Source organism: Teleopsis dalmanni, chromosome 2, assembly GCF_002237135.1.
Source record: "Teleopsis dalmanni isolate 2A chromosome 2, ASM223713v2, whole genome shotgun sequence".
Taxonomy (NCBI): domain Eukaryota; kingdom Metazoa; phylum Arthropoda; class Insecta; order Diptera; family Diopsidae; genus Teleopsis; species Teleopsis dalmanni.
The window spans coordinates 95511953-95536232 of record NC_051847.1 but is presented as its reverse complement, the minus strand read 5'-3'; the positions used below and the strand labels follow the sequence as shown (position 1 = coordinate 95536232).

The 24280-nt window shown below is 31.1% G+C and overlaps 1 protein-coding gene across 1 annotated transcript in view; it reads left to right on the top strand.

Moving 5' to 3' along the window:
- The first annotated feature begins 1135 nt into the window (after positions 1-1135).
- LOC119675111 (sodium channel protein 60E-like) overlaps positions 1136-24280 on the top strand; it is a 149770-nt gene continuing 126625 nt past the window's right edge. Inside the window, exon 1 of the mRNA XM_038086297.1 lies at positions 1136-1474. Coding sequence (XP_037942225.1) covers positions 1438-1474 — 37 coding nt within the window. The 5' untranslated portion in view covers positions 1136-1437. The remainder of the gene's footprint in view (positions 1475-24280) is intronic.

Genomic DNA, 24280 nt, shown 5'->3' with positions numbered 1-24280 from the left:
AATATTAATAACAAGTGACATATAGCTGGATAGAAAATATACAAAAAAAAAACATTATTAAAAAACAAAATTTATATTTAACATTCATTATATTAATGAGTGGGTGGAAAGATCAGCTCAGACTGATTGGGGTAATACAATTGCCTGCAAACAAGCTAAAGAATCCATGTCGATTCGATCAAAAGTCAGAACTAGGGGGCTACTACCGCTGAATAGAAATAGTTTCCGACTTGTCACAAGATTTCTCACTGTGCATTGCGGAGTAAAAAAGGGTCTATCGAACCTAGGTATTACTGGAGACGATAACTGCAGACTTTGTTACGAAGAAGAGAACAGCAGAACACATTCTGTGTCACTGTTATAGTCTCTCCAGACTCAGACTTCGGTACTTATCAACTGTTCATCCACTTATAACAGAATTAAGCAACATGTCTTCAAAGGACATAATGGCGTTTTAAACTGCTATTCGTCAATGGAACTAAAGTGGGTGTGTCACAATAATCTTCAAAGGGTACAGTGACATGGTGACAAGTTTCCAACCTTTTTAAAATCTAATCTTATATACATTTATTAAAAATGTTTTAAATTTAAACGAATTTATTATAATTATAGATATTCTGTTCATGTAATTTAAATCTAAATACATTTTTAAAATAAATATATATACAATTTTAAGTGTATTAAATAATTTTTTATCTCTTTACAGACAATGACTCTACACTTCAAATAGATTCCTGGAATATTCATTTTATTTTCATCGAATTAACGAAATAAAGAGAGAAAACTGTATAAAACATTAATTATGATATATTAAAAATTCACTTAATTTCAAAAATGTAAATAAATTAATTCGAAAGACAACAAGCAAATGGAGTTTGCATTTGATTAAAACGTAACAGAGCATAAATGTCTGTTAATGTAATCAAAATGTTAAAGCGCGAAGAACAAAAACAACAAAAGCAACAAAAGCAACAAAATTGCGCAAATTGTACAAGTGAAACAACACTCGCAAGAAAAGCCAACAAGAGCTCAACGAACGTAATATAAATACAATAAATACATAATACATAATAGAACCAAAACAAAGCAAAGCAAAACAAAATACAAATAAAATAAAACAAAAAGAAAATAACATACGAAAAATTAAAATCTAAGTAACGCGCCAAAGTTAAAGGAAAAAAACGAACGACACAAACACAAAGTACAAAGCACAAGGACGATGTGGTCCTTTTTGACGAGATTAGATGTGTAAGCAGGTGTGAAAAGCTTCTGGTGTTGGTACAACAAATGCGAAAAAGCCAACGGCAAAACAGCAGCAGACAAGACGAACAATTGCGATATCGGCTGAACATTCGAGCACATAAACAACGAGAAGCGGGTGCAACTCCACGAGGAAAAAATTAGCATCGAAAACCCAGCACACGGAAATTCATCAAAATGAGTGATGATCAAATAACACCAAATGATGAAAAAGGTAAGCGAAACGTGGTTAAATCTTTTAATACAAATAAAAAAATGGAACACATTTCAAATAGTTAACTAAAATGTTTGTCACCATAAATAAGAGCGAACGGAATTTACCGTGACAGGGACATGTCAGTCACGCCAGATCAGATACATAGTATCTGAAAATGTGCACCCAGTTTCTATAAACTGGGTGCTCAGTGCAAATAGTATAGTATCGCATAATTTCTGTTAATTTAATTAACTAAAATTACAGTTCTAAGTATATATTTTATATTCGCAATGCATCTTTTTCAATCATTTTGCTTAATCATTAAAACATGTTCAGACGGAACTTTTTGATTGTTATACATTTTTAACATTATATATACAGTTTTAACAGAATCCTGTAAACTGTGGTAGCCTTTAAATTTGTTGAACGTTCGCACAAACTATAGGAAAATATTTTGTGTATAGAATGTCATACACATCTCAACTCCATCTCAACATCGTTGTACATAAACACAATATTCACATAAATTATATTTCGAAAATATGTTCACTGTCAATCATATATCATATACTGGATTGTTTCAATGAAATGATAAATGACATATCAAAACCAATAATGAATTTCAACTTTTCGGAACTTTGTCTTATTAAATCTTTTTTAAGTGACAATACTTTCACATAAAATATAAAAGTTTTTAAAAAAAATAAAATTATGTGTTTGTAAAATTTTGAAAATCGGTCATAACTTATGTCATCGCATGCTGACAGAACACTGCGAAATAGGAAGGCATGCTATGAGAATGGGTGTACCCTATAATGATTTTTGTCGAGGTTGTGGCTCTAAGGGTGAGGATTAGACCGTGCTCCATCTTATGTGTCACTGTCCTTCTTTAGCTAGAAGAAGATTAAAAATCTTCGGATTTCCTTTTCTCACCGATCTGAGTGAGCTGTCATCCTATAATGTTAGGGACTTGGTCAAGTTTATAGAACTGTATCTTTTTCGGCGTTGGCTGTATACAGATTTAAATCTATGTACATATTAATGCTATTCCTGTGATACCATAATGGGCCATAATTTGAGCTAAAGTGGGCTTTTTGGAAACAAGGCCGCCACTTCAACCTACCTATCTACCTATGTCATCGAATTGTATACCTTAGGACCAAAGCAAGACACTAAATACTATTTTTTTTTAATTTTTTAATGATGTTAGGTTAATTTGGGGATATTAACGATTTAAAACTTTGAGATTTTGAAGAGTTAATGTTATTTGAAGAGATATGAAGTTTATGTCTTCAGTCAACTTATTATAAATAAATATATAAAAAAATTTTGAATTAGAGATTCTTTTTTGAATTTCCTTATTTCTCGTCAGATTGGGGGTGGGAGATGTTTTAAATATTTCATAAAATTATTTTTTTTTCCTTACGTTGCAAAGGTAGTAAAGGGAAGGTAGTAAACTTGGGGAAGAATACCTGAAACAAAAGTGATTATTTATTTATTCGTAACAAGTTTACTAAAAACATAAAATTAATTTCTTAAATTTTTATTCATCCTTTAAAACCACTGTTTTTGAAGATTTTTCCATTATTGCTATAGACCACACATATGTTCAAGAGAAAATCTTGTCATAGATTTAAACTTTGAGGTTTCAAATTAAACAAGCACCGAAGGAAATTTAGAAAAAAAAATACTTTATATATTAAATATATGTTATGTCGCATTTCGAACCAATAATATATGACAACTTTAGAGAAAATAAATTGAAAGATAGAATTGCTGTCTCTGCGTAGTTAATCGCAGAATGTGATAAAACTGAGATCCCATCTTAATAGTAATATTTTTAGACACTATTTACAACATATAGCCGTTTTGAGTGAAGCTATCGAATATATAGTTTAGACAAAAAAAAAATGAGGTGTATTAAAGGCACATAAAAAAAAAATTTTTCCTTTAAATATCTTCAATTTATTACATAAATTTTAATTGACAGTTGAAAATTATTAAAACCTAGCTCATAACAAATAGATTAATATAAAAATAAAATATAAAGATTGTATCTATCAACTATGACTAGGAAAAATTATTTTACTTGAACAAAAGCATGACAGCTCTAAGGTTCCTGCCTCGTTTTCCTTCCGTTAATCATTAATCTTGGGTAGCTGAGAGTTAATTAAATTTTTTTTTTTAAATTTGAAATTTTTTTTTATATTAGAATGTATTTTATTTAAATTCACTTCTATTTTTTTTACTTCTATAATTTTCACTTAATTAATATTTTATTGAAACACTGGAAATATTGAAATTAAGGCAGTCACGAGAAATTATCCTCAGCAAGGAACCTTTCTTAGCGTTCTTCAGTAAAAAAAATATTCTTCTCTGCAAATAAAATGAGTATGAAATGAATGAGCTCGTGAGTTTGCATTTTAGCCAACCATTGCATGTTGCCGTTATTCATGCTACGATAGTTCGAAAGCAATGTGAAAGTATTTTTTAATAATAACTCGAATCGTAAAACTTATCAAAAACTAATAAAACCACACTTCACTTTCTAGCACTTTACGTTATTACCCATTTTGCGAAATACTTTTACTGGGAAGCATATTTCGTTTTATCTTTTTCCACACAAATGCCGCAAAAGCGGAAGTCTTTGTGTATTTAAAGTGCACACCATATCCTCTTCCGCCGACGACTACGAATTGTGACTATATGTTTGAAGTCCACTGTAGGACAATATACGAGAAACAATTTGCTATAATCCTCTGTATTTTAGTTAGCATATTTAAGCTCACCGACTCTGAAGTTGCACGAGTTCAAACAACATTTGTCCTGAGTGATAAACATTGATCACCTTGCAACATTGCACTATATGTATTAGCACAAAGCCTAAAACATACATAAATAGAAAGCTGCTAATGGAACATCCTTGTGTTTAGTATTACTCAGCTGTGCCACCTTGTGTGCTGTTGTGAATAAAATTTGGCCGTGAGGCAATTAATGCTGTTTAACTGCCATAAACTAACATGTCTCACCAATAATTCCCATGCCTTGGCATAGGAAACATAACAAATAATGACCGGACACGTTGTTATGGCATTATAAGGATGAGTTTCAAGTTTAAGTTCTTAAAGGAAATTTTTTTTATAATTTTATTTATAAACAAAATATTTTCAATCCATTATACAGTTGAAAAATTTTAAATTTTAATTTAAAAATTAACCATTTATGAATCAATTTATTATATTAAACAATAAGATATCTTCGTTGAGATGACCTAAATTTTCCAAATAAAGCGAATAAAACTGTACTCAAAATTCTAGAAAACTGCATTTCTTGTTTTTTATTTTGGCCTGCAGTTAAGAAAAAATATTAAAAAATATTTTATGCACAATCAGGAAACGCGAACAGAGAGAACTAAATTAAAAATTGAAAACAATGGAACTATTTTGAGGGCAAAAACAATAAAAAAGATTTTGGAACGGAAATGAATTTCAAAATAGTTGAAATCTTTTGTTTGTATTTTGAACTACTGAAAATCAAATCCTTGCAATTCTGCATGGCTTATTAAATTAATATTGAGATAACAATTTTTCCAAATTTAATAAAAAGAACTCATGCCTGATAGCTACTTTAAAGTAGTTACCAACCATGAAACACTGACAGTAGAAATAATAATAGAACGGATACAAAGACCATTTTCAGCACTTTAAATAAATAAAAATTATTACCAAAGCATGTATATGGATTGAGTTGCTTTTTACTTTACATAGACTTTCAATTGAAATTCATGAAATGGAAAGTCCTTGCACTCTTCAAACTAAATTACGGAGTATATATACATACCTATGGTATACTCTCACATTATAGCAACAGCAGCGATTTCTAAAATGCTTTGATATTATAAATAAATAATAATAGTGAAAATGACTTAAAATTTCGTAACTTTAATTAATTTTTTACTAAAATCTTTATTAAGCATCCCAAAGAATTGACGCTTAATAAAACTGATAGTTGTTAAGATTACTCCTTAATAAAACCAACACCTTATACACCTTATCGCTGTTAGTATAATAAAAGGATTCGGTCAAAAACTATAGACATCTATCTTTATTAAGTATGTCAAGGAATTGACAATTAATAAAACTGATAGTTGTTAAGATTACTAACCCATAACCCTCAATAATACCAACACCTTATACACCTTATCGGTGCTAGTATATTCACCGATTCAGTAAAAAACAACACAACAAAAAAAAAACAAACATTTTATAAAATTTTTTATTGTATTTATAACACATATATAATAAAACTAAACACATAGAAAGTAATAGCATTATTAAGTTAATAAGTTGTGTATTAAGTATTATTTCTTATAACGCTGACGAAAACGTCTAGTAAAGTATTTCTAGATGCAATGATTCCGTACTTGTGTCTTCTGCGTTTTTAGGTATCTCCGTGCAAACGTTATTATATCCATATATAATACAAGCGATGAAACTGCTGCTTCTTATTCTCTGAATAAAATAAAAAAGAAAAGATAAGGTGTTTTTGACTATTATTAAAATTTCCAGACATGGTTTAAATCGGAGCATGTTATTTTGCACAAGAAAATGGATCTTTACTATAAATTAAAAAAATTATAAGATCTTTGTGTATTTTGCATACGAGAATATATTGAGAATGATGATACGGATGAGACGGAAAATATCAGATTTTATAAGGACAGCCCGCATTTATGGATGCGGAAATTAGTTTCTTAATTGTTTAATTGTTTCTTTGGTTTTTTAATTGTTCTTAGTATTGTTCCAGTAAATGAAGAAATATACAGCGAGTTTACGAGTTTACTGCTGCTTAACTGCCTCTCTAGCTTTATAATTTTTATGAATATAAATTCATTCACAGGGGAACATTGCGAAGTGTGGTTACAGACGTCCTGTGTTTTTTACGTGATTTCCTGCCATCGATGGCTTAACACCACGCTGCTCTTAACACACGTATTAATTTAAGCGTCAATCAACACCCCATTGGAATAGCCTTCCTTATTCCGCCGGTACCAATGAAGAAATTCATGCAAGTTATAACTTCTACCTTGGTAAGATGCGAGGCCTACCTACTGACCTCTGCTGATCTTTGGGTCACAGCACCCGGTTTGAAACGCACACCACGGCGAATGAATGACAAGCAAAACATTCTTCCCGCGTGACTTTGGGTATTAACTACAACCACTTTGAGTCCAACGCCAATGGTCAGCACAGCCGAAGCTGTCGGGCCACTGACCCCCGAAGTACCAGATAATATCATCTCTGGTCAAATGTCGCAAGTTGCCGCCCACAACTCACTACCATTTACACTTCTTACATAAGTGTCAAACTGGCACTGGGGGATATTAATCGCCTCTTACGACAGGCTATCCTAACCGCGGGAGTATTCTTTTCCCCTCACGTATGGTTACAGTTGTACCTAACGAAGAGATTTGGTTTAAACGTGAGTTTCGTACCTCCAAATCCATTGTTTGTACTGCAGAATCAGGTGGACTCGCCGTATATGTACGGATACCACTTAGAGAGTGTAATTCCATCGTGATTAGACTCATGTTTTATTTTCAGAAAATAGGTAAAGAAGTGAGCAAAGCCCTGATGATAGGTACAGGTCACTTTTAAATAGACCGCTTCTAACCTGGAGAACAGACACCTTTTGCAGCCGCTCATTATGAGTACTGGCGCTACGTGGTGAACTGCGCTTAGCTTAATTACTTCTCATTCGACTTTACCGTCAAGAAGGCCCTACTAGTAGCATGCTTCCGCCGATATCGCTTGAAGACTCTACGTAACTACCACGTCAAGGTGGCAGTCCCCGAGGAGGAATATGGATTGATTACTAAATTTTAAAAAGCTAAATTAAAAAAGGTTATAATGTAATATTAAAATACTAAAATTGCTTCAATTTTTCTGAAAAATGAGTTCTTATTATTTTATTACTAACAATTGTTGGTATAAAACATTTCAAAAAGTATAACTCGCACATATCAGATAAAATAGTAATGAATGCAACTCCGTACATTTATTTTTTTTCCTTTTTATATTTCTCTCTAATAAAGTACATGAAACTGAACAGACGTGTGTTTCTTCCTGCGGATGAGCTAACAAACAATTTCATAAATATCTTAATAATCATCAATCGGAAAATATGCCAAAGATACTGTATATTCTACTTAATTTGCAACAATTATGAATTACAATACTAGCTACTGTTAGTTCCTATTAAGTTGCTGCACATATATTACTTTAAATCCTGATAACAATTAAGGGAACTATCCTTACCTGCCGTTATCTGTATGAAAGTATTCATGTTAAGGTGATCTCTCTGTATTAACGATCATAAGAAGACATTTGAAGAATATACCTTGCAACGATACAAATATTATAAAAAAATAATATAGACTTCTAAACTTTAATTGAAATACTACTGCCTGCATTTTTCACAATACATGTATCCTACCAGAAGAAAATGTCCTAAATTTAAACCCAATATGATTTTTATTCGAAGTCCCAAAAAAAAATTGTTATCAAAAACATTTACTTATTCAAGTTTCAATTCAAAAAAAAAACTGAAAATCAGTGCTCTTTTTTATTCTTTCTCTTAGCTACCAAGACTTGTTCAGAAGCAAAACAATGATGCTTGGCCCTATGAAATCTGAATATTAACCCCTGTAACCCAGTTTTAAGCACAAAATTGGTACCACAAAATTCTTAAAACAATAACACTCAAACTCAGCAAAAGAACTGAATTAAAAGGATTTTAAAAAAGTGAAGTGAAACTCTTGCTTAATCCCTGACACCGTTGCAATAAAAGGCATAAATACGAGCTCAAAAATAAAAAGTAAAAAGTAAAAATTTAACAATATTACTTTTTCGTTTTTCGCATGATGTCCTTTATCCTTAGCAGCGAAATGTAACGTTGCATGTGGATCCATGATTATATGTGGAAGTGTATGTGTGTGTGTGTGTATGTGTGTATGTGTGGGTTTGTTTATTGAAATCACGTAGACCTTTGAGTTTTGTAACCACCGATATAAAGTGAATTAATTATATTTCTGGGATACGAAAATCGTGTTAAGGTGTAATTGTAAAAATTAACCCAAATTAAGCCACTTAGGAAAAGTGGGAATGAAAGTATTTTTTACGGAAATGAAAAATAATAAAAAGAAACAGCATTTCTTGACAAACAGTTTAAACACCAGATTAACGTAACTTTTTAAATTTTCGAGATAAAGTTCATTAAATAAATGCTGGTTTTAATTATTGTGATTATTCAGTTAACACAGCTCCAAAAATTTGTAAATTTGTAAAAAATTTGTAAGAAAGAAAAATATTACCTGAATTATTTAAGAAATTTTTTATTATATGTTTTGTTTAATATAAATTAAGTTTACGTATTAAAACTTAATAAAATATAAAAAAAAATAATATGGATATGTAATATTTAATTTGTACTATTGCTAATATTTTTGACAATACATATATGGTGTATATGTAATATTTAATTTGTACTATTGCTAATATTTTTGACAATACATATATGGTGTATATGTATATTTAATTTGTACTATTGCTAATATTTTTGACAATACATATATGGTGTATATGTATAAAAAATGTCCTTAATTCCAACTTATAAATATTTTGACACGGATTAAAACAAAAATATTTTCAAAGACACGGAATTATTCAAATTCCAATTTGAAGTTTTTGGTAAGTTGTTTTCAGTTAACTTCTAAATTAAAAGAAAAATTATGAAAGTGCGCAGAACTCCCATTTAGAAATAGTTAGCACAGTACTAATGAAATAGACATTTTATATTAAACTGAAATGTCTTTTAATTATATGTAACTAATATATAATAACTTAATAATAATAATAACTTACTTTTATTAATATCGGAAAAGAAATTTCTAATATGTTCCAGCCATTCCTATGTATATTTCACAGAACCAATGCTAATAAATTTGATTTTTCCTAGCAATTTTTCAAATTTACTTGCACATCTTCTTCTCTTACTCCTATTTCTTTTTATCCTCATGTTAATCTTTTGTTAGAGTCTGTCGTTAGATAATCTTGAAATGAGTCGTTAAAAGTTCGTCATTGTAACAGCTTCACAACATCCGTGCTTTTAGTCTTTTCATGAATTACTTCGTGTCTGATATAATCAAACGCATTGGTTAAGCGACAGATTGAAGTGTGATTATCTTCTATGTTTGTGTTTGAGTTCCAATATCGACTTCAACTTTTTTGGAAGTATTTCACACCCCTTGTAACTATGAAAAAAATAGAAATGGTAGAAATATTCGTTTTTGAGTAAAGTTTTTAAATTAAGTTCTAAGAGGAATACAAGAATATTATTTTCAATATATACATATTTAATCAACTATGAATGTTTATATATATAATATTGATTCGCACAATCATGTAACTCTTTTAATTAGTGTTTTTAACTATAGAACATTTTCAATAAAAATATTATCTTTATAACCACCTTTAGCACAGTCCTGACTACACTACTAAGGGATATGATTACTTTCACTTTCATGTTACTTTGATGTAGATTTGATGCCATATATAAATTGCAATGTTCCACATTACGAATAATTATTATATTTATTGAACACGAGTATCTCCAGATTGCGGAAACTATCAATAATGTTATAAATTGTAAAAAAGTTATTTATCATAAAAATAGTTGCAGTCGTTATTACAATTTGAATCAACACTATAACTTAGTTAAATAACTTATTTAAAAATTAGTGAATTAATTAAATTACAGAGTTGGCGTCCATTGTACGATTTTATTGCACGTTCCCATACTTCACAATATAATTTGGCCTCCGTTATGATATTAAAAGGTTCAACACCTTATATATTTTACTAATTCTTTACTTACTAAGATATATGTATATGTTACAAGTCATGGAAACTTGAAGATGCCTTCAGATAAATACGGTGAAGTTATTATAATATTTATATTCGGTTAATTATAATAAGTATCTTATTATAATTATTACTTCTGAGCGACAGAATACAACTAGTAAGGGTTTGTATTTATTTATTGATATAAAATGAAATTTTATTAATATTCACATATGAAATAATAATTAGCAGTCAGTATTTAAGCCGTACATTTAGTTCAACATTTATTAATAATTTAACAAATAAATAGTTTGTTAGGCTTATACCATTAATCTTAAGAATAGAATCAATTTTTTACTGTTTCAACCTTTGATACTTGCAGTCTCAAAAAATAATTTGCAAATAATTAAATATAAGAAATTATTTCCCAAAACCACTGATGATGGATATTTGGAATACTCAAAACAGCTGCATGGTCAACCAAAAATTCAATTAATTCAAAATAAATAAAATTGTGTTGTTCCAAAAGCTTCTATTGAAAACAATAGTTTATGTTTATAAAATAGTTTCTTTCGTCATATCTGATCTTAAAAATAAAATTTATTATTTTGTAATTAACTAAAATAACCGCATAATAATTCAATCCATTCTCTATAAAATATGGGTAGCATATTTTCTCAATCATATATAGTAAATTATTTTTATTCATTCCAAACGTTCATTTATTAATTTAAAATTTTTTATTTAAAATTAAAAAGTAATAACGAGAAGTATAATCTTACGCTAATCACAACCATTATTATTGATCCGATGTAATTCATCAGAAATCAGTATGATTTCAAATATTAGAGATGTGTCACCAAATAACAACAGAAATTTTCATTACCATTTCTGTTTTTCCATTAGCATAATAAAAATTGATGTTGTGGCAAAACTTTTCGAATTTCATCTGCAAAATAGACGAAGAGAGTATACCGATGAATTTTAATGCTGCCATAGGAAAACTTAATGTATAGACCACAGTCATTAGGTATTGCAATATCGTTCGTTTTCCACATCAAGTAATCCAAAACTCGGTGCGCGAGATCCACGCAGTGTAACTATTTGCCATTTACACAACGACATGAATGTCCACTTTTAGTGTGTCAAATACATACGGAAAAGCAAAAAAAAAAGTTGAATTGGTGAAAAAAAATAAAATTTGAAATGCAACAAGAAAACATGCGACGAAAACATTGGAAAGTTTTTTCCGTCATGAATATTTAAAGTTTATCAGCCAAAAAGTAGTCCTCGTTATGTGCGAGATTTAATAATTTTGATAGAAGTACGTACGAGTGTGTAAGTAAATACCTTTAAAAATGTATGCTCTTGATGTTTTGCGTGTGTTTGTGTGAGTATTGCCAACCCTGCCAACACTGCCAAATGCAATGTTTTCACGGCTTAAAACCGAAATGGACACATAATCAAACAGCAAGGCAGAGTTGACTTCTGCCGTGCCTTATCGGCTTGTTGTTGTTTTTGCTCATATTTTACTGTTGTTTACTTTTGGTGAATGTGTGTGCGTGTGAATATTTATACAACAATATTATTTCGGACACGGCAGCCTAAAATAAAAATTGCGTCAAACACCAACACGCGCACACATGCAAATGAATATTGAACAACAGCAAAAACTAATCCGTGCCGTGGAATGTATTCAAATTTGCCATTTTTATAATTACCTTTGTCACGTGAGCACTCTTGCTTGCTCGGTTGTGTTGTTGGCTGGGTGTAGCGGTAAGTGCGCCTAAGGAAGTCTATGGTCGAAAACAGAACAGTAAAAAAAACGAAACAAAAGACCCAGGAGCATTAAAAGGAGCATTACGTGCTTTCTCGATGATGTTCATGCCGCATAGTATTTAAGTTCTTTGCACAAATTTGTTTAATTTATTTTGGGCTTTCAATTTTTCTTTTCGAAAGTAGAACAATAAAAAATTGGGCCATACGACAAGTGTTTAAATAATATTTTCGTCCAAGGGCCTCGAGAAAACTATTCTGTTTGCTAGTGTGTCGACAGAACTACAAAAAAGAAAAGTCATAATTTTAAAATTAAATTTAACTTTTCGCACCAAAAAGTTTCGAAAGTGAATAATATTCGTTTTTCCAGTAAACTTATTTTATCTGTTTTTTTTTATTTTATTTAAAAAACAGAAATAAATTGGGTTTGTCCTTGCCCAGACTTCGATACACTTACTTCATTGTTATAAATTAGTTATAAGCAATTTATTTACAGTATTTTTTTTTTTTTTTTTTTTTTGTGAATATGTGGATGAAAAGATCAGGAAAGCGAAAAGAGCTCTATTTCAATGTAAGAGAGTGTGCGGAAGACGATGGGGGATATCCCCAAAATCGATGCACTGGATCTATACCATGATGGTCAGACCTATTATAACATATGCGTCAGTTGTCTGGTGGTGTAAAGTCACCCAAAAGACAATAAAGACGAAGTTAGATAGAGTCCAGCGACTAGCCTGTGTTGGAATAACAGGCGCTATGCGAACTACACCAACACCGGCATTAGAGGCGATGCTAGGCTTGCTTCCGTTGGATTTACATATAAAGAAAACGGCGGCACTGGCAGCAATTCGCATGAACCGGAGCTCCACGTGGAACAACTTCGGAAAATTAGTGGGCCATCGTAAGATTCTTGATCTCGTCCAGGCCGCGGTCAAGGAAACGCAGATGCCATTGGAGACTATGAGGAGGGTTTATGGGGCAGAAGTGTCCTACAGAACACTGATAGTAGACGGCCTTCTACATAATGAATGTGGAAGGAATGACATTTGCATATTTACCGATGGCTCCTTAATGGATGGCAGAGCTGGTGCTGGGGTTTACTCGAAAGAGCTAAATCTAACGTGCACTCTACATCTAGGAATATATGTTTCCGTCTATCAAGCGGAACTTATGGCGGTCTCACATGCTCTGGATCACCTATTGGATTGTCAGGTATATCAGAAAAAGATTCTGATAGCGCTGGACAACCAAGCAGTTATCAAAAGCATTCAAAAGCATGCAAAAGACATACATAACTAACAGCTTAGTACAAGAATGTGTAACGAAGCTCATGGAATGTGCTCATGGAAATGAGATGACGATCATGTGGGTTAAAGGACACATCGGTATTGAGCAAAACGAGAAGGCAGATGAACTTGCAAAGCAAGGATCAAGCCATAATTTCTGTGGCCCGGAGCCCAGAATACCATTGGGGTACAGCATGACGGCAGCCTATGTCAATAAGTGGATAATCTCACTTCATCTTAATAGATGGAGAGAGTTGAGCACTTGTAGACAGACCAAACTCATGTTACCTAAACCGTGGGCCAGGGAAGCGATAAAAGTGCTTAGCTATTCGCGGAGCACTCTAAGCTGGCTGACCTCACTAATTACTGGACATGGCAACTTCAAGTATCACCTCAAAAAGATAACTCTAGCTGAGGAAGACACTTGCAGACTATGTCTAGAAGAAAAGGAGACAGCGGTGCATATATTGTGCCAATGTCCAGCACTGGCAAGTAGGAGGAAGACTGTCTTGGGACACCATTGGGTTGGTGACGACTTGGCAGGAAACCTCAAGCTAAATGAGATGCTTGCATTAACAAAAGATGTAGTTATGCGAACGGAAGCCACTCCAGCTTTAACTCAATAACAACATCCGAGAATCGAAGGACGAAAAAGGACCCAAGTCGTTTCGTGGTCTACTTCGACTAATCCTTCACTTCAGTGGGGCCACTTGTTGGACAGTGCGCTGTCCCAACGTCCCACCATATATTTACAGTATTTTTTTCACCTATTTTTTTTTTTTATTAAAAATATTGAAACTAATATTTTATTTATAAATATATAATATATAGTAGAAAATAGTATCTGATAGTTTTATTTCAAAATCTGGAACAAATAATTTCAACTTTAATACGTACAACCAAATAATTCGACTTTACTTCTATATGGGTGTGTACTACTATTCGCTAGCTAAAAGTTGCACAAAGTCTGGCTCTGAGAAGAATTTTCAAGGTGCTATGATACATTAAGACTTATGATATCTCCAGTGACCTCAAGATTGATCCAATAAAAAAATGTATTAAAGATAGAACATTGAAACTATTTGCGAAAACTGACAACACCGCGTTATCGAATCTCAAAACAGTTACAGGCTCCTCGGAAAGGTATGTAGATCTGTGGTTAGTTATTGCTTAGTCTGAAAAAGTTATAAACAATAATCCAGTCAAGGCGTACAGAGCAGTTATAAAGAAACCTCGCAGTTAAAAGCGAGTAAAAGTGCTCAAGTGCACTGACTCAACTAGCCTCAACATAACATGACAATATTTTCGAACCCATGTAAGGATAACATAGCATTTTTAAATATCTTTTGAGTTTTAAAAAAAATATAATGATTTCTGAAACATTCCTATGGAGCTCCAGGTGCTCCAAACTCCAATTATCAATAATTTTTGAAAAAATAGAACGATGGTATGGACAGAGGACTAAAGTCTAAAGTAATTATCTGGATATACACAGCCACTGTTTGACCAATCTTAATATAACATACGGATGCCTAAGTAAACAGCACATTGTTCAGAGGTTAACCAGACAGCAAAGAATAGCATACATGGGAGTAATAGACACATAGAAATCGTGCCTTAGTAGCGCACTTAATGTTATATTATTATTACCCATTAATACTCACATTAAACAAACGTCTACTCTTAGTGCACAAAAACTTGAAGATCTGACCTATTAGCACCCAATAACGCTAAGATATTGTAACATTAAATCAATCTATTAAAACAGTGGAAATAACAAATCAAATTACTTATGTGCTCGCCTATGCTTTGATAATAGCTTTGCCATCACAAGTTACTAAAGAGGGGATTTAGAGATAGAGCTGATCACAACGCAACGAAAAAATTGAATATACACTAACAAATAAGAGACGAGTAAAAGCACAGGAGCCGAAACTATTCCGCGAAGCATGAAATTTGTAAATCCTGTCTCCTTTGGCTACTCTACTTCAATATTTCAGACAACATTTTTTGGTGTCCTGAGAGCCTGTTCTCATTCTGCGAATATGGTATTTTATGAAAAGAAAGTCTATATTCTCACTTATAGGTAGGCGGCTACTAAATCTTTTTTGGCAATCTGCATCTCATATAATATGGTTTACAAATGTAGACGATTTATAAACATATGAAACAGTAGTTCCAAAGTAACTCTTATGTACAGGTAACGACATCTAATATTCAGGTAACGAGCATACAGATATGCTTACTAGAATTATCGCCTCTTTTATGGAACTTTCTGTTTCAATCCTTGCTCCTATCAGCCACAGACGAAAGTTGCTTTACGATTGATTTGCGATAGGCAAATAAGAATTGGGCTCATATTTCCCCAACATGCAGGTCAAGGGCTGTTCTATAGTTGTCAGCACACTTTTATCCTATCTTTAAGAGATGGTAGCTAACAGGAGTACGTCCGTCAAGAAATTAATGATTAGTCTAAGTCAACCCTGTTTAAAGATTTGACCTTTTTGTGCTAATCAAGAATATCTAGATTTCTGATCTATCTTCAATGTGTCTTTAGACGCGGTGTAACAGAAATCTTGATAGAACTAGCTTTATTTATAGTGTAGTGAAGGGTTTAAAAGTGCGAACCAATGGACTTAATCAAAAATTCAAAAAAGAAAAAAAAATTAAAGAAATTTAATTTATTATCGAAATTACTAGCACTACACGCGTACCCAATTAAACTTAGTAAATTGCAGTAATGAGTATGAAACTTAGAAAACGGATGTCGGTAATATGTCAGACATTTAAATTGAAGGAAAATGGTTATATTATGTCAAAAAGCAAAAAGTACAAATTACAATAACAAATCAGTTGACCATTACGCACAGATTTTCACAAAAGTGGAAACTTTTTCTACTTTCTTTAGTTTAGCTATAAATACTCATAGGGAAGCTAAAAAAAGTAAATTCAGGAAAAGTTGCTTACTCACGCCACAAATAAAATTCTCTATTAATGTGAAATTCTGGTTGCGGCGTAGGTGTGAAACTAACTTGAGGGTCTCAGCAAAAGTTTTTGTGTACAATACAGAATACGTGAAAAAAAATGTAGAAACCGGAAATAACTCCATTCAAAATTTTATTGCATGTTTTACTTTAATGCACTTTTCCGATTTAGAATTGTACTTCTTTCTTTCTATTTGTACTTATACATATTTTTTAAACATACTTACAGTGCTATATGCAAGTATATAGTAACAATTTAATGAATAAAGTAAATTTACTTTATAAACAATTTATTATATATTTATTTAATAATAAGCAAATTATGATATTATTTCTAATGCATTGGAATTAACTGATAAGCTCAATAGCTTAAGTACTTCTTTTCGGAACTTCACAGTCCGGATTAATTTGGCTTCATTCAAAATTCTTAGCGAAGCGACATCTCTGAGTAATAAATAGCATAGGCGAATGGTATTCATTTCATTTAATTAGTATCAAAATTTTAGTAATTCCTTTTGACATTTAAATGTTACTTGACCTGTTATGTATTGTCACTGTGTATATGTCTATCGATAAAACAACGTTAAACAATAGGTGATTACTAAATTATGTTCTGAATTGAGTAAAAGTAGAGTAGAAACAATAAATGCTAAAATATGTTCACAGAAAAGTATATCACGCGTATATATTTCACATTTTTCGGACATATCCGTGAGGATCGTGAGGACCTTGAAGACAATGACCAAGCAACGTCATTAAATAACACTCATTATAAACATAACATCACGACTTGTGTGCTTGCAAGACTCATATATGCAAAACTAGAATGCGAAAAAAAATAGCTTCTTTTAACAGAGATCTGTGCGAAGGTTGTACAACATATTCTGACGAAGGACCAAAAAGACTGAAGAGTTCAGGATTGTAAACACATGTTAAAAATGTCTCGAAAGAAATTCATCAAGTATATTAGCAATTGTAACTGTTAATGAAATGTAATCTTTTTAATACGATCTGAAATCAATAGGTCAGAAAACGACATAGAAATTACTATAAAATGTAAGACAGTGAAAGTTATGTGCTCAGATGAGCGAAATAGATATAATGTCAACCGTTTTTATTGATAAAACGCAATTGGTTCATCCGAAAACGTCAGTTGAGTAACGCAGAATATTATCTAAGAATTCTACAACTATTGTAGATAAAAATTCGGCTAGTTCCAATTAAATATAGACACCTAGGTAATTGGTTTTTGTTTCACAAAAATGTACCATCGCATACAACCATCATGGTATTTGAAGATTTGACGAAAAAATGCATCCTTGTCATCAATCATTAAGCGTATTAATCTGATTTTGTAGAATAGGACATTTCAAATTGATGATAGAAAAAAAAACATTTTGATATATTTCCGCCATACATAAGTTCTCAACTGACATACCGAAAAAAATTCCGGCGAATATATATAAATTTTTCTTAAAATTTCTTTGAAAGTTTTAAGGGTTGCTTTGATTTTGAAGAATAAAGTTAACAAATAAATTAAAATTAATTAATAAATAAAGAAAAATTAAATAATAAAAATATAAATTTCTCAACATCATAAACACATATATCCTCATTAAACCCTTATTAGATAGATAGATTATATATAATATAAAGAGGGACTTAAATCTATCTAATATAGATCACTTAAAGATAGACTAAAATCTATCTAATAACATTTGGAGAACAGCTGTAATCCAGATGATGCGATCAGTTGACATAGACATAGTGAATAATGGAAAAGTGTTTATTCTGATATCTCAAGAAATGCACACTTTACATTAAGAATTCAACAAATTGTCTGAGTAGAAACTATATAAATGAAATGTGTTGTTTTATAGAATGACTTTTTTCATTTGAAACTTTTTAAAGTTTTATTAACGATAGAACTTCTCTCTCTAATAAAATTCCACCACTTCATGGGAATTAAAGTTTCTGATCATCTCAAAGCCCCAATGCTAATCAAATACATAAGTTCTTCAATATATTTCAATATGGATTCGTTAAACCTCTATGATATGAACGATTTACTAATTAAGGAATAAAAAGATTTAACATAATCACATTGCATAGTATTCCAAAATACTACAGTATATAAAGTTGCCAGATTAATTGAAAATTCCTCCCTAAGCTAAACAGTAAGCGGTTACAAATTTTTAATTTGCTGAGAGACGAAAATGTGAGGTAATATTTTAATCAAAGCGTATGACATACTCGTAAATTAAAAAATTAAAGCCATTTAATGAAATTTTCGAACTTTATTCACCGCTGAAATTATGTTTTGGCAGCGAAATTATATTATTTACTTACGCATATTGGGAATGCGAACTTGTCGTAGGGCCTATATTCGTGGGTGTGTGGGCGTACGCGGAATTGAATATCAACATATGTGTCCTTTTAGGCATATCGTGGGAATGTGTGTTTGCTGTGTAAATATAATATTGAAGCATTAAATGCTGTAATAAATTTACATCAATCTCAATTATTGTGTGGTGTTAACATCTGTGTTTGTGAATAAGCAGACGAGCTCGCACACAAAAACAACAGACCGCGCACGCAATGCGATACGCGTAAATTTATGTGAAGGCATTCGCAAACTTGTGTGTCATATCCTGTTGATGTTTTCCTTCAATTATTTCACGTTCATCACATGTAAAATAAAACCGCCTTTAGTTCATATGATTTATTTGAATTATTGTTAAAATAATTGTATATGCAGTGAGGTGTGGAGCTTTACAGATATGCTTCCAGAACACAAGGAATGCTCCATTTCAGTGACAGAACACCAAATTATATTTTTAACCAAAGACTGACGAACATTATTTTTTCTTATGTTAGCAAAGTATTTTGTATGTTTACACAATTTAAGTGTAAGAAATGCCAGGAAGGAATTTAAAATTCTAATAAAGTTTCGCAACTGCCCGGTCACTTGAGTTGTTTAATGGTTAGATTAGAAACATCTGTTTGGCATGTTTTTTCAGCCTGCGTCTTTCGTACTGATGTTACTTTTAAAAGCGTTTCAGGCGTTTTCATTTTAAATAACAAGGCCATTAATCTTACGAAAAATATTTGCCATTTGCAAGTAGAACAGCAATTCAGAAAACAGAGCCTTTGAGCTTGGCATAAATTTGTAAAATAATTAATGAGCGCCTAAGTACAGGCTAACAAAATGAAAACACGAAATGTAATAATATTAAAATGTTTTGCACTTTAGCAACACAAATTTTAGATAGCGTCCTTTATGAATTCAAAGAAAACTTTATGTCTTCAAAATGTCATTTTTTTTATTTATTCGAGTACGAACTTTGTCTTCCATCGAAGAGTAAGGTTTGAAATCTTTAAGATTGAATATCCGGACGCATAAATGTTCAATAATTAAATTTAGCAAAATTGCAATATCCTTTCTCTGCACAGTTCCACAGTTCCCAACTTCCTCCTTACTGAATACTTCTTGAAAACTATTTTAACAGTTGAGCCCAGACAAATGTAATTTTGATTATTGCTGCTTTGATTGAATTTGATGGCAAAACTTCGAACAATTATGGCGTTCTCTTGCTCATTTGCGTGTAAATTAAAATTTGAAATTGGCAACCGAGATTTATTATTAAAATCTTCTTCCGAACAAACTTTTGAATAACTTCCCAACCACACAAAATAGAGTTTCGATTTCGAAATGAATAATGAGATATGAAAATGATGGAATAAGGTGGACTTTGAAAATTTGACTTTAATTTTAATTTGTGAATTAAGAAAATATTTCTTTTTTTTTTTAATATAATTTTTAAGATTGACAGTACTTCTTCAGTAATATAGGTATATCAAACAAAACTTGTGTCGAAAGAATCACGTGTTTAGATTAAGATTTGACATTTCATCATTTGAGTCGTCTTACAACCACTGTGTTTACGTTTTAAAATTGTCACAGCTCACCACAAATATGATTTTAGACGATTTTTTATCGATTCATCTTATTTATTCAGTGATGAGGCTATTTTTTTTGGTGATTTTAACAAACATAAAACACATATTGCACCTGTGACAGTGAAGATCCATGCACAAAACTTTCACTGTATGGTGTGATATTTGATCAAAAAGTGTGATAGAACACGGATCTATAAATGAATGGATTAAAATTCGTATAACCTAACTCCAGTTAATATGACCAATCAATTAAATATTATGTTCCGACAAATCATTGAAAGTTACGCCATAAAGATCTAGTGTTATAGTATGTTTACACTAAATAGTGTGAAATTTGATCAGAAACTGTAATAGATCTGAACCTTTTTAATGAAAGTGTATAACATAATTTACAATTTTTATTAACTGAAATTGAAAATATGGATGTGGAATATATAATATGGTTTCAACAATCATCGTCGCAATCAACACAACACGTCGTATATTGTCTTTCTCAGGAAGAAATTTTTTGAATATGTAAATTCACATTTTAGTGTTGTAAAATGATCACCAAAATCATGCGATTTTTCACCACTAACCATTTTTGTAGGATTACCTAGGGTACTGTGCTGACGTGGGAATGATTCCAAATAAGATTCTCAAATGGGTTAAGATTCTCATACCTTAACTCCAGTTAATATAACCCAGCTATTAAAAGTTATGTTCCCATAAATCATCAAAAATTAGCCCATAAAGATTTAGTACTATATACTAGATATTGCATCTTGCACCTAATGGCAAACAATAAACAAAAATTTGATTGAAATTTTATTTATAAGTGCGTTTTATTTACATTTATATTGGTAAGAAGAAATTGAAATTATATATAATAATTTTTATGTTCATAACTAATCAATTTTTACCTATAAATTGACACGATTCGTTTGTTACTCTTTCAAGACCTCATTCTTCATTTAAAATCAAATTTCAAACAACCGAAAAGTGGAAGAACAATTAAACTTTTTGAATTTGTTTTTAAATTTAGTTAAAACGTTAAGTTAAAAAAAGTTAACATCAGTTATATAAACTTAACAATTAGAAAAAATTTTCCATATATGAAACCCAATTAGGATATAATTGGAACATTGAAATATATAGATATGTAGAAGTGTAAGCAAATATTATTCGGATCAGGGAAATATGGATATAGCTATCATACAAATTGTAGAGTTTACTTAAGTTCTTGTGAAAGAAACGTTTATATACAAATCTTGGTTTTTAAATATAACTGTCTATATTATACAGATATATAAATTGTATTTGAAAATCAAAAGCTATACGTGTGCCATCCCAACTTTGGGCAACCTAATTCATATAAGCCAGCAAAACTTTATAATTAATTGACTTAATAACTTGTATTGAACAAAAGCATCCGTTATTATCAAATAGATTAGTAACAGTGTGATGTTGTACATTAAAGTAAGACAAAGTAATAAAGTCTAACATAATAGGTTAGACCACAACATAATAGTTATAAAAACTCCTGACACAATTTCATATATTGTGCGTAATACATAGAACCCGTTTGAGTCTACAACGAACATATTTTCTAGATGAAATAGTCCTAAACTTAAATTAGTCGCTACTGCTGTTTAACACTTTTCTAGAGCATTAAAGGATGCTAAAAGCTGCGGGATATTCTGTAAAACGCCTATTGAAATGTTCACCCATCGTATCTGTTATAAATACTTCGCGCTTGCCAGAATATAGGTTCCCTACACGTCTTTTTTGATCGAATAAGGCCAGGCATCTTAAATGAGGAGATGTTGTACGATTCACTAAAGGCTTAACTTTGCTTAAACTTAGCCTGGAAGTACTTATCTTTACTACTTGTGTCTCTTTTAATATTAAAAATATTTTAAATAATATAAATATCGTAAATTTAAAAAAGTATTAGTAGATATTTTTCTTGAAGTAGATTGATTCAGTAGTATTATTTAGTGTATATATATATATAACGTCGTTTTTGGACAATCAGTGCAAATTATTTGTTAATTTAACGAGACATTTATGCAAATTGTTTTATTTGATCTAAACACTCCATTCAAAAATTTGTACGTAATCATAATATTTGCCGGAAATCAAATTGCTTTTAAACAAAATATGAAATTGTAAATATGGAAAAAGTACGTAAAAGAGAAACCTAAAAAATATTGCACAAATTTAGAAGCAAAAACCCCAAAAGTGTCTGAATTAAGCTTCGACTCATGAATACGGAAACAGAATGTCCATTCAGGACACGCAAAGCAAATAGACCAACCTACATAGATGTTTGAAAAATCGTAAATGTTTGTAAATACTGTACATACTTGTACATAAGCAAAAGAGCAGCAATTGTTAACATTTGGTCTAATAAATTGTACGGCACAAAATCAAAATAACAGTCGATCTTTCTGACTGATGTGAATGCGCTACAATACTCGTATGCATTAAAAAACCTCCTCTAATATATTTGATTTATACGGATTTGTCAAAAATAATGAATTTTCATAAACTTCATATCACTGTGATATCACACAACTAAAAGTTTATATTTAGAAAACAATTAATTAGTCGTATTATAAGGCATATTATACAGATAGTCATATGACGAATGGTCACGGCAATTTTACGCCCTCTTTCGTCATGACCAGAATGTTATGTATATAGATGCAATTATCACGTTTGCCAATTTCGTACTTATACTACTATTTTGGTATGTTTTTTTGTGCTTAAATTTAACAGATAATTGTTTTTGTGTGAATATGCTTAGGTATCCATACAAACAGCACAAATTTACTCCTAATCGACTCAAATTCTGACATTATATACTAAGTAAGACGACTATAGAAAAACTCGTCAAAGTGATCAAATTTTAATTTAAATTTCTGTCATTATCTTATTCTCAAATTTTTAATTTACAATGAAAACAATTTTATGATTGACGTGATCATGACTTTTTGTATAACGTATCCCTAAATACTGACCATAACCAAAACGTAGGGTTTTAGCCTTTCGTATTCAAACCAAAATATTTTTTATTGATGAGTACCTCAAGTCAGATCGAGACAACGGATACTCTTCGTGCTAACAAGCAATGCTTGACAGTCAAGGTTTTGTCACCTCGAAGAGAACCATATTGTTACTTAGATTATCTACTTCAATAATTAGTAACTGATAATTGGAATAATGAATGGCAAAATGCTTTCTCCTTTATCTGTCAGTATTGAAGTTATAAAACCATAAAGTTTTTAAAGACATTTGTTAAAAAAAATTAGTCGAAAAAGTAATAAAATAAATAAATGTACTGATATTAATATACTTACAATATATAAAAAAAATTGTTTAATATATTCTAACATTGATTTTTAACGATATGCGTACCAAGAATGCCGCTCGTCAGCGTAGAGTGCGATAATGAAATGTATTAGTTTATTTATTTATGTTTGCAGTGTTTCTGTGCTTTGTGTTCATAAACGATATTCGCAGATACAGATACAAATACAGATACAAAAGTAATATGCACACACCTGCAGAAACATAACAAAATGAGTTTATTTTATCGACTTACATAAAAATAAAATAGGAACAACACATTTAGAAGGACTGCAGACAACGCCTAAGGTGGCAACTGGTACACGGACCTTCCACGGAAGGCGTTGATGGCATTCTCGTTTTTCCTTACTTTAATACATTTTTCTTTTTATTCCAGCCTGCAAATAAAAAACTGGTATTTCATTTCTTAAAACGTTTACGGTTGATGCTCAATTTCAATGCCCATATTCGGTGCTAGTTCTACTGCAGATAAAGGCGTGACGTTGTTAGTGTTTGTGTGTATATGAATTATTAAGCATTCATTTGCGATTATCCTTGCATATGCTCATCGTGGGTCGATGCCAA